General features: G+C 43.5%; 1 protein-coding gene across 3 annotated transcripts in view; it reads right to left on the bottom strand.

Annotated features, from left to right (window-relative positions):
* tafa5a (TAFA chemokine like family member 5a) overlaps positions 1-11,598 on the bottom strand; it is a 100,145-nt gene extending 88,547 nt beyond the window's left edge. Inside the window, exon 1 of one of the 3 annotated variants that reach the window (XR_009786334.1) lies at positions 10,955-11,583. Coding sequence is in view for 2 of the 3 variants with exons in the window: in XM_061761517.1 (XP_061617501.1) it covers positions 10,955-11,066 (112 nt within the window). In the remaining variant the exon portion in view is untranslated. Of the gene's footprint in view, positions 1-10,954 lie in introns of all 3 variants that reach the window. The other 2 variants (XM_061761517.1, XM_061761519.1) reach the window with 2 other exon arrangements.
* Positions 11,599-11,975: the final 377 nt, after the last annotated feature.

The following is an 11,975-nucleotide window of genomic DNA, read 5'->3' on the forward strand; positions in this document are numbered from 1 at the left end:
CATCCCAATACGGCTGTTGGCGCAGCGGCGGCGAGATAAATGAGTCCAAGCGGGTTACAATTTCCATATCATTCACACATCCAGAGAATGGAAGCCAGAGGAGAAACAAATACCACTAACAAGCCCCCCCGACTACTGGTAAACCCTTCTTTGGTCAATTCAAACAGAGTCAACACTGGCTAATCTCGGTCAACCCTGGTTGGGTTCGTCGGTTCAGAGACATATGGCAATTAATGCAAAGGCTGGAAATTCACTAGTGCTGCATTCAATACAGAATCGAGTGTTGTCGCACAAGAGTAAATAAGAAAGTAAGCGAATAAGACAACTTTTATTATTGTTTTTACAAAATCCTATGAGCAGATGCTTATGGATGCATAATCATTCATATTTATGCTGATGATCTAAGTCACGACAATAATGGACCAACAGTCTGGTTATACTACTGTTTTTTTGCATGCTCCATGTAAACATTCACAGTGCAGGGTCTTGTCAGTGCACCTTAACAATTGTCGTTTTGCATCCCAAAAGAGTGATAGCATTCATGGTTGAGGTGTGCCTCTAACTTCTGGGATATATACTCGAAATGGGTTTCCACGGGAACACTAATGGAGCCTGCTCGGATGAGAGGAGAAACGTTTTCTAATAGAACCAGAACAGTCCACTTGTGATCCATTCAATGAACTGAGAATGAAATGACCTAGATGATGGAGAATTTTCACAGGTCGGGCTGGAAAGATTATGTGCAGCCAAAGTCTAATGTCTTCTCCAAAAGTTAATAAGAGTCAACCAATTTGGATTCCAATCAATGTGGCAATATTGGAGGTGTTGGTTAAAGCTGCTCTGCCCTGTTTAAAACAAAACGAAAGAAACAAAAAAAAACAGTTTGGAGCTTTCCAAAACTGTTTGTCTATGGTTGTGACTTGAATGAAGCTCCGATCATATTTTATGACCAATGACTGAAGAAAGTACTACCGCTTTAGGCGTTGAAAAAGTACCCCAGAACTAAATTCAGACAATGACGTAAACACACAATGGGTTCTTCAAACGTTCCTAGTCTAAATGAGCTATAAGAATCCAATGCGATGGCTGTAACATCATTTCTGTACTGTACTGATGACAGCCTCAGGGAGGGTATTTGAAGTTGATAGGAAATGTGGTGAGGCAATAATCAGCTTTTCTTAATATTAAATTGGAATTTATGAAGAAATTGCTTTTTCGGGCTAAAAATGGCAGACAACGAGCCACTCAGGTGCTATGATTCACATTAAAATTAACCCCCGTGTGATCTCATCAACAACTCATTCAACGATGGTACAATGGGCGGGATACAACGATGACGGGTCGGAGCTCGGCAGGAAACAAACGAGTAGATGCTTCGGTTATCAAATCCAAAAAAAGGCTCGAGATAATGCAGTGGATGGCAACGAGCCAAGCGCCTGATTGACCGACTGACAGGCGGCCTGACTCTCCCGCAATCCTTTAAACAAGCTTCACAGGCTGCACACTTGATGACATGCGGGTGCACAGAGAGTGCAGCTGTCACAGAGGCCATACATGTCCTGCAGATTTGGCTTGCAGACACATTAACATTGAATTGTGGCTGTCAGCACACAGGTCAGCGGGATGCTGAGGTGTGCGGGGACGTGTGTGTGTGTGTGTATGTGGGTGTCGTGGGGGGCAGGCTTGAGGATGGGTAAGGAATGCCCTGAAAGCCCAGTAACAACTTTGAGAGTGGTGAAAGTTTGTGATCTCAAGAGGGATGATTGATTGAACGGAGTTGACTTCAGCACAATTTTCATCGTGCTGGCAACATTCTGTGCATCAAGCCGTAGGTGCTTAAACCCACCACCTTAACTACCTCTCAGGCCGCCCATTGTGACAAATGGCTTCTGTCTCTTGTAATGTAATATTTGTTTTCGCTTCAGAGAGCCTCCGTCTGCAGACTGCTTCGTTCTGTTAGTTGACTTTATTCCCCAGCTGTCAATTGGCGGAGCGTCGCAGTGTCGCCGTTTGTCTGTCTTTTGTCATGTCGGTTCAACTGTCCTTTTTTGTCCCTCACCTCTTTCCGAGCACTTCCTACGGACCCCATGTCGACCTCTGGCTCCGTCTGTCTCGTACTCGCCATTTCGCTGCCTCCTCGCGCTCTCTCGTTGCTGCTTATCCAGCTTTCTTCTCCTTCCCTCACTCACTCACGCTACACCCACCCCCCCACCCACCCCACACACACTCCATCCGCCGTGTCTTTGCTCCAGATGCTAGCTGTCTCAGCTCCGTGGGCCGTGTCTCCGTGATGGGCCCCTCCAGGAATTCAAAGCACCATTCTGGCATTTTCTTCCAAGCAATTGCTTTTTGTAGTAATAAAGGAAAGGAGGTGGGAGGAGGTGGCAGTGGAGGGCGGGGCGGGGGGCATTGTGGGTTAGCTTTAGCATCTCTCTTTGGATGGGCTTACTGGCCCAAGGCAAAACATGCACAAGTGTGCATCCGTGGATCCTCTTGAGAGGGAAGCACAGCGTCAGACTCCTGTCTAAATTCTGACCCAATTAAGCACAACTCTCGTTCGACTTGGAGTAGTTTTAACGCAAAACGTAAAACAATCACTTTGACAAAGCTTTTTGGATTTCTGCTAACCAATATTAGCCTCAATGAGAATAAAAATATCACAATACATTACAGTTAACTCTTGCTCTAGGGACCAAGCCCAAATGCAAATAGCAAAAACTCACAAATAATAGACAGCCCCATACATTTTTAATTGCCCATATTAATAGTTTAAACCCTAAATATACCCAAAACACTTCAACAAAACTCGTTCAACCTAATCTTATAACATTACTTTCAAAATTAAACGGCTTGGAGATTATTTGATTTGGGGAAAAATGCACCAGAGGTGCAAGGACAATGGAATATAAGTCACTGCGTTGCAACCTGTAAAAATAGTAATACAGAGCTACTCTAATTATTAAAATACATACCGTGAATCCCAAACGACTCTACCTAGCCATTACAAGTTGACCCAGCCGCTAACGTCCACCACTTCCAATAGCAATCCAGCCTTTCTTTGTGTCATCTCGAAGAAGTGTATCACCCGGCTTTCTCTCGTATTAATGCCACAAGGAGCCTCGCCTGGCTGTCTACTGGACCTTGACTGTAATCTTCCATCACGCTGCTGTTCAGCTTTCAGCTAGCTACTTCTCTGCCTTAGAAGGAACAGAGAATACAAAAAGAGTACCAAAATAAATGGATATGTGCAAAATAGATATTTTTCCGCTTTTTAGTAATGTTCGACAGAAAGATTGAGGATTTGTGAATGATAGGGTGATGGGGGGGTACTTATAAAATTACAGCAATCCCCTAATCTATTTCTGTCTGCAACTTGTTTTCCATTAATGTGAGACGATGTGTGGACACTTAAGAGAGTCACACCAACAGCACATTAACTCCTAAAGGGACAGCCAACATTTAGGGTTCAATTAACCATGCAGTCATGAGCAAGCAGGCAAACTAAAAGAATACTTTCGCGGTTTGCTTTCATAAGTAAATGTCAGCGCATAAGTAAATGTCAGCGCATATTAGCATGCTATTAGGTACGACAGCAGTTTGGCAGACAAGTATTATGAGCAAGGAAGTGCAAGATGAGGAGGCTTTTGAGCAATGACGAAATGGGAGAGAAGCGAATTTGAAAACTCAACTTCACTCAACCATTGAGCCGACTGATGTGAGGGGCCCTGCTGTGGGGCAGCAGCTTTTGTGCGGGGTCTGCTCCATACGAAGCTTGGCAAACAACACCGGTAACCATGGAAACCACGCTGACATTTACATTGAATACAGAGAAAAGTCTGCCTGTAAAAAGTCACATGCGCTTCAGACACACAACACAGTCAAAGCGAGTGAGAACCAGTGCGGCTGTTATTGATATGAAGGCAGCACTTTGAAATGTTACATGTTTTCGCCTTGTCCACTAAAAGGCCAAGACGCATTGATTCATAGCGAGCTGTCACCACATGTTGTCAGTTAACTTTCGAAATATCCCCACTTGACCTCTGTATTTTCAATGGAAATTAAAAAAAAAAAAAAAAAAAGAAGAAAGAAAACACTGCAAATTAGCTGCTTGAAAAGCAGTCTATTATTGAAAAGGTTGTTTTAGGATTAAACTACTTTTCACCAGGCAAAGATGTTCCCTGAACGGTGCAAGCTGTTGGCGTCAGCCATAAATTAGTGTGTCCTGGTGCGACGTAATTGCCTCAAAGTCTGCTGACTTCGACACATTTTAAAGCTGATGGGATGACGGATGGGCCGCAGCCTTGCAGCCAAAAGCGGTGGCCAGCCAAACGCCAACCTGAGGATCGCCGCAACCCTTCCATTTTGAATGCTTGTCTTCAGGCCCATTTAATGTCACCGGGCCCTTCTGCGCACAGAAAGAGATCCAGCGGCTGCTTAATATTTCATTTTTCAAGTTGCAAAATGGTAATATGTCTTACTTGACTCACAAACGTTGAGGCCTTCCGTATGTGGCATGCTCATTATGCGATAATGACAAATATGACCCTCCCTCCGCTGCCCCGCACAAATGCTCATCACTATCTTGAAATTTTACAACAGCGCCGTCTAAAAAGCTCTTCAAATATGTATATGCAGTCTGGCCCAATTTTGCGGGGTCCATAATGTGGCGTTTCCCTTTCTCGCAGGAAGTCTTAACAAGCTGACTTCCTTTTATGAATTTACCTCCCCAGGCTATTGGCGGGGCCGCTCTGCTACACCCTGACAGCGGCTCCTCTCTCAGCCTCCCTCCCTGCAGAGGAGAAGGCTCCAGGCTATGCTGGAAATAGGATAACATATTCAAATATGTGCACGTGTTCACCTACAAGTGAGGTCAGCCCAGTCCTGTTTTTTTGTTTTGTTTTTTTCCCTCCGCGGCTGGTGAATCAGCCCCGGCAGAAGCTTCTCAGACATCACAGACGAAAAGGCAGTGTTTTGTCTGGAAGCGTGCACTCTGAGGTATCCGTATATGCCTCAGCTATCAGGACACGTCACCGGCGCTTAGGAGAGGTATGTCATTTTAACGGCAAAACAACGTAAAAAAAAAAACAAGCAGACAAGATAAAACAGGGTGGCATGCATATAATATGCATATATAACTATGCATGTATGGGCCTAATCTCCATACATCTGGATCAGTGCTTGGTTACAGGCACGCACAGTAATGGGACACTTCTTTAGGTACAAGGCAACTTTTAGTCAAGTCCAGTCATTCCCAACCACCAATTAAATTGAATTATCCAATTGAACTTAATTGGGACAAAACATATGTTTTATTTACGACAAATAGTGCATCTTTGTTCATCTATCTTTGCAATCAAACCCAAAATCATCATGATTTTAACATGTACTTTCTGTGACATTGATGATGTACTGTGGAATTTTTCAATGGAAACTGTCCCTTGGCGCAATAAAGGTTTGGAAAATTTGGAACTTGGAATTTGGTTTGGAACATTAGGTTCACCTTACACCTGCTTTTATTCTGAAAATGTTCTGTTTCTATGGACAACGTCATTATGATGTTGTAGGTATTTAGCTAAATGAAAGGGGCAAAACACTGAGCATATTTCAGCATAGTTTTCCACATGTGCATGCTAGTCTAGTGGGAAGCATATATACCTGACAGTGGACAGATTTGAGGATCAAATCTCTGCATACTCTGGCTTCCTCCCACATTCCAAACACGTGTTAGGTTCATTGAAAACGTTAAATCGTCCATAGGTGTGAATTCAAGTGTGAATGGCTTTGTTCATGTGCCCTAAAATTGCCCAGTGTGTATTCCCCCCCCCCCGGTTCTTTTGTTGATAACCTTGTGGAAGGAGTCAATGATCAGGCTGAGAAATACTGTTAGATACATTTTAGATTAAAAAGATTAGTAATTCATGCACAAGATGTTTACAGCATCCTGGAAAGCCTTCAATGAGAATCTTACCAGATGATCTGGTCCTCTTCTGGAACCTATCTTCCTTTATCTGTCTCACTTTGCCCACACAATGCTGGGAATTGCTGGGAATGTTATCTTCAACACATTGGCCCTGATCTTAGGTTTGTTATGAAATGGTTCATAATCTTCCAGTCAGAGGGTGTGTGAATGCCTTGCAAACATATACGCAACCTTCGACAATACAAAGTGTGGCGATAACTGCTCAAATGTAAGATATTGCTCAAGTGCAGATCTGCCTCACAGTTCTGAGGACCGAGGTTCAAATCCCAGCCCCGCCTGTGGGGAGTTTGCATGTTCTCCCCGTGCCTGTGTTGCTTTTCCCCGGCTACTCCAGTTTCCTCCCACATCCCAAAAACATGCGTGGTAGGTTAATTGAAGATTCTAAATTTCCTGTAAGTCACGGCCCTAGTGAGGATAAGCGGTACAGAAAATGTATATATATATATACACACACACACACACACACAATATCAAACATTGGCAACCAGACCATGGTGTACCCACCCTCTTGCCCAAAGGTAGCTGGGATAGGCTCCAGGATAAGCAGTATCGAAAATGGATGAATATGTCAAAACAGAACATTATCTCCGTAAAGCCAGATTCTTTGATCACACAGTACAAACTAGATTGCTTCAATACATCGAAGTAGTAACAGTTAAAGTGATAGTTTAAAGACCTAGCACTGGAAAAATTCAAAGCGATTGTTGCTACAAGCCGTGTTTAGATCATGCAGCTGTATCCAAGGTTTTGTCCAGTGACTGTGTATGTGTATGAAAAGACCATATCTTTTCAAAAAACACCGTGATTGTGTGTGATGAAGCAGGCGTGACATTTGCCCTTGAGCGCTTGTACAGCGTGCACATGTACAGTGTGTGTCTACAGTATGTACTGACATGGCATGCAGGAAAAACACTGCACACAAGACTGCATTATAAGGACCCTGATGCATCAGCAGTCGCCGCAGGTTTTCGCGCGCCAGGAAGTGCATCCCTCATCAGGACCACAAGCATGCTAAACTGCGGCTAACCCGACAGCTAAGATTAGCATGCTGATTAGCCCGCCAAGCACGAGCAGACGACAGCCTCATGAATAAAGAAGAATGATACATAAAAAATGTACAGCCAAGAGGTTCCAGAGGAGGGAGCTAGAGGCAGATCTTTTTTTTTTTTTTTTTGTAAAGAATGTAATCAGCAACTAGTGAAGCATTCTTGTGTGATTAGAGTTTGAAACAGCCTCTTATAGCTCGAGCAGTTAAATTGTTGAGCAGCTGCCATTTATCTTGCCAGCATTTCGCTCTCGTCTCTCCCTGACTGATTCTCTTCTTTCTCGCTTTGCTCTCTCCTCACCATGCCCTCCTATTCCTCCTCAGCAGGTGTTCTCCTTTCTTGTTCTTTACTGGCCCTCCTTCTATCCTCTTTCCCCTGGATCATCCCCCTTTAAATGCCCTCATTTTCCTCCAGCGGCACACACCTTCTTCTTTTGCGAATCAAAGGATATCAAGTTCTTCCATCCCTTCCTTCCACACACCCTCTGGAGGGCCAGCGAGGGGACGTGTGAAGTCGGATGATGATTCTAGGTGACAGGCACCATATGAGTGTGAGCCGTAATCAAAGAACTCCTGCAATCCGCCGCTTTGGCACCACAACGACGACGATGACACTGCCCCCCCGGTACAAACAACAAGTAGTCTGCATCAGTACAAATGGGATTTGGACTTTGTATGTATTTTGGCTATTAAGAAGAATCAAAACAGACAATTTTACTGTTATGCATTCAATGTGTTCTCAGATGTGTGGGCCCTATAGAACTTATGAGAGACTTGAGCTGCCCATTTTAAAATGTCCCAGATGAACTGTTGGAAAAGTCCCAAAACACTTAACACACAAAGGCTTATAATTTATCATAATAAAAAATGTTGACACACAGACACAGACATACATTGTATGTAGGTTTTAAAGCTCAACATAAAATATAATACATTATTATTATTATTTTTATTCAACCACAAAAACATGGCGTGATTGTCAAGGAAGAGGTGGCTTGCCATAACAAGAGGAAACAGGGAGAAGGTGTGGATATTTTGAGAGGCAAATCTTAAACTTGACATGGAAGTGCAAAAAAAAAATGCCCTAATGATAGACAGCTATCCATTTTCTTCCTAGCAACCCACCTCAAATGTCAATTTTTAACTGACTCTTACTGACTTTCCAGAATGTTACATCATACGTGCGATTTTTAATGAATATATATTGTGTTCCATGGTGCCTATGGATGTAAATTAACATAGATTTTAAATTAATGAAGTAACCCAAGAAGCTGATGTCAGAAAGGATGAAGAATACACAGGGTACTTCATGGTTGCATTAGTGCCCTGTTGTGAGAGAGTGGCAAAAGCAGGATGGATAAAAAAAAAAAAATGCTGAGAGGCCTCAGTCAATAGCATGCTGTCGTCAGCTCAGACCTTCTGCACAGAAAGTACCGAAAAAAGGAAATAAGTGCAATGGAGAAAATGCTGCAAAGTTTTGTGAAGAGGTGGAAGAAATTGAGGAAGGTCAAACAAAATAAAAAGGGACAAGGAGAAAGTTGAAGCTAAAAAAAAAAAAAAGTGTCTAAGATCCAGTTGAATTGATTGGGAGCCAAAGTAAGAACAAGCCAAGAGAAGATGAAACGAGGAAACGCGGGCACTCGGGAGCTGGAACAGAATAGTGAGAAACATCAGTTTCATTTCAGCACAAATACTCAGCGATCGAAAAACAAAAGGTTCCCACCAAAAGCTTTGTAGCTTGAGGTCAGCAAACAGCTGAGCACAGTATGAGGTGAAGATGTTATGAAAGCAAAGAAGACTTTATTATTATCATTACGACGAAGTGTAGCCTGGTATGACGCCCTCAGGGGGACGCGGAGACTTGCTGCCTGAAACAAACAACCAAGCACCGCCATTGATTGGCCCAAAGCAGGAGATCAATCGACAAGGCCTAAGGCGGCGTACAAGAAAAGAAAGCTCCCGCTCTGACGCAGAACCTCTCACTTTTATAAACCTGGCCTCCCCATTGATTAAGCCTAGCACAGTGTGATTACAAAGCAAACCTAATCTTCTGCTTATCTTTCTAGCAGAAAGGCTGTGAAGTCTCCAGGTGCTTCAGACTTCAGACTTCAGGTGCAGTATTCCTGCCCCCTATGCTTCAGTCTGCACTAATGCACTTTGCCTTAAATGTAGTCACGTTCTGCGCCTTTGTCAGGACTAAAATGGTACAGCTATGGCTTCCAGCTATGCAAGTCACAGTGTCAAGGGAACACATCTCCAAGTGACAAAATGCCTTTTTATACTCCAAAAAGGCATATGATACACTATTGTAACCCGACCCACAGGACTAAAAAGAAGAAAAAAAAAAAAAAAACATACGCATGCTGCCAAACGGTGTATAAACAACAAACCTGTTCTGTTATACGATAAAGAGGAAGACAGAAGAAAGGTGACCTTTTTTATCCTCACACTAGAGTAGAGTTCATATGATGTTATAATTAAACTGGGAAGCCAGAGATTGTAGACCTCCAACTGGGAAAAGAGCAGATTCCTGCCTGCTTGGCAAAATCAGGAGAAATCAATGTATCACACACAACAATGGTGGTGCCCATGGAGACAACTGTTCTACATGCCAACGGGTATTTACATTTATTGTTCATCATCATTAACAAGGCTGACACAGTCGAATAGGTTCTTACACCACACAAATACTAACTTATTATGGTTGTCAGTTTTTGGAATGTGTGTTTGAATATTTATTCCCAGCAGTTTTGAATGCAGCACACAGTATATAAAGGAAGCCTATTAATTTTTTTTTTTTTTTTTTTTTTTTTTAGGAAAATGAAAAGACAACGAAACTAATGAATACCTAATGTGCTCCAAGACAGAATGATTATATTAATTATTTAGCTGAGGGGCTAGTGGTATACTTAATCTTTTTTTTTTTTTTTTCCCCCCCCATCATGGCTCTTGAATTTCCACATGCATGCAGTGGGCTGGAGCGCAGTGTGCCAGCAGGATTTCTCTTCACGCGTGACTCACACATGCATTCGCAGAAGAAAGATGAGAGGGTGCCAGGAAAGAAGTGGGCTTCAGAAACAGAGACAGTCCGTCCCTGTGTGGCGAAATGTGTGTGTCCGTGTGTGCGCGCGTGTGAATACATTTCCCTAATAAGGTCGAATGAACTTGCTGTTCATCAGGAGTTTGGTCTTTGATGCATCCTCTGGAGCCACTGTTTAGCGCTGATAACAGGACGACTGCCACATGACTGTCTGACCTCAGTGAGTCTGTGACAGCGGCATAGCCCCCAAAATGTGTGTGCGCGCGCCTGTGTGTGTCCAATAGAGAGAGGCTGAATTACATGCATGCACGCTGTCCACATTGCAGAGGGAAAGAAATAAGACACATTTACATCTTAGTGTCACATTCCCTTGGGAGTTTGCATGAGAAAAACATAGTGTGTATATTTGTTAATTGCCAATATCAATTTGTGAAGAAAAGCCATTTGTGATCAATACACTAAGAAAAAGAAAATGCCAATAATTGGTGCATAAGGGGGCAGTTGGGAATGAGTGGTTAAAAATAAGGCCTATTACAGAATGGAGCCCATGAGCAAGGCACCCATATCCTGTCTATCACAGTAGCTATTATCCAGACCAATGTTCTGCAATACATATTCAAATAAGATCGTGATCAAAGAAAATTATATATTATATAATTATAAAATATAGGATTGCAGGCTCAGTTCCCCCTTGACTGGGATTGGCATTGAAGGCTGAGGTGCCCCTGAGCAAGGCACTGTGATCACTTTTTCGTGCAATAAAACGTGCCCATCAACGTAAATCGGAATCATAATGCTATTTAATAAGAGTGTCTTATAAGGGCCACTGAATGCCATCCACCCCCACCGCGCACCGGCGTGGGGCCAACCCGCGCGCACCAGCACTTACCGCAGTAGAGAACCAAGAGCGCGGTGAGGAGCACAAAAGCCCAGAAAGTTGACGACATCCTCGGCCAGCGACTGGCGTCTTTGCGTCTGGCCGACCTGGTCAGCGATGCCATGAAAGAGCACGCAGAGGAGAAAGAAGGGGGGGGGGGGGGGGGGGGCACTTAAGAAAAATAAAAACAGCTCACAATCCAAATGGGGCTGTGAAGCTCATTTCTCCGCGCCTTATTTCCTTTTAAGAACAGAAATGTCTGTCTGGAGCAAGTGGGAGGAAAAAAGGTTGATTTGCTCCAGTGGTAGTCCGATTACCGGTGCGCAAAAGAAAACATTACATCCTCCACGCTGTTTCAAAAAATGATTTCCTTGAGTTGTTCACCTCCCCAAAAGTGCGCTGAATCTCAATATTCTGAGGAGGAGGACCCGCCAGTGGCTGATTGCACTGAGTGGGTGCTCCAAGTGTTCAATCATCTATACCGCAGCGTCGTAAAAGATCCTTCCCACCTGTGCTGCCTGCTGATGGTCCCCTCACTCGCGCAAAACGCACCAAAGCCCCTCCAAAATAACACTGAGGTCCTAGGCAGTCCTGTGATTAAGCATGAGAGCATGGAGCAGCGACATTAGGGGAGGCGGGCAGAAAGTAGCTCACAGCATGCATGCTGGAAGATGGTGAATGCATGAGACGAAAGAGAGGGAGAGAGAAAAACTGGAGGGAGGGGGAGCGCGAGAGAAGTGTGCACCTCCAATGATGTCCATAGTGAAATGTTCACATCGCATAATCAATATTATGTCACGCAATAAGGTTGCAAAAAAACAGGAGGATCATTTATTTCTATTTTTTTTGTTTACATCAAAATACAGTATCAGTGAGAACATTTGTTTACTGATTTTCTATATTGTAGATGTGTGTTTGATTTGGGAGTCTTTGATGGATGATTGATATTTCCTCGCAGGAATACTGTATACTTATTGGTGCACGTGCACATGCAGGCTCTCGTGGGCCACTTCATTAGGTACACCTGACAGAG

Source organism: Phyllopteryx taeniolatus, chromosome 22 (genome assembly GCF_024500385.1).
Source record: "Phyllopteryx taeniolatus isolate TA_2022b chromosome 22, UOR_Ptae_1.2, whole genome shotgun sequence".
Taxonomy (NCBI): domain Eukaryota; kingdom Metazoa; phylum Chordata; class Actinopteri; order Syngnathiformes; family Syngnathidae; genus Phyllopteryx; species Phyllopteryx taeniolatus.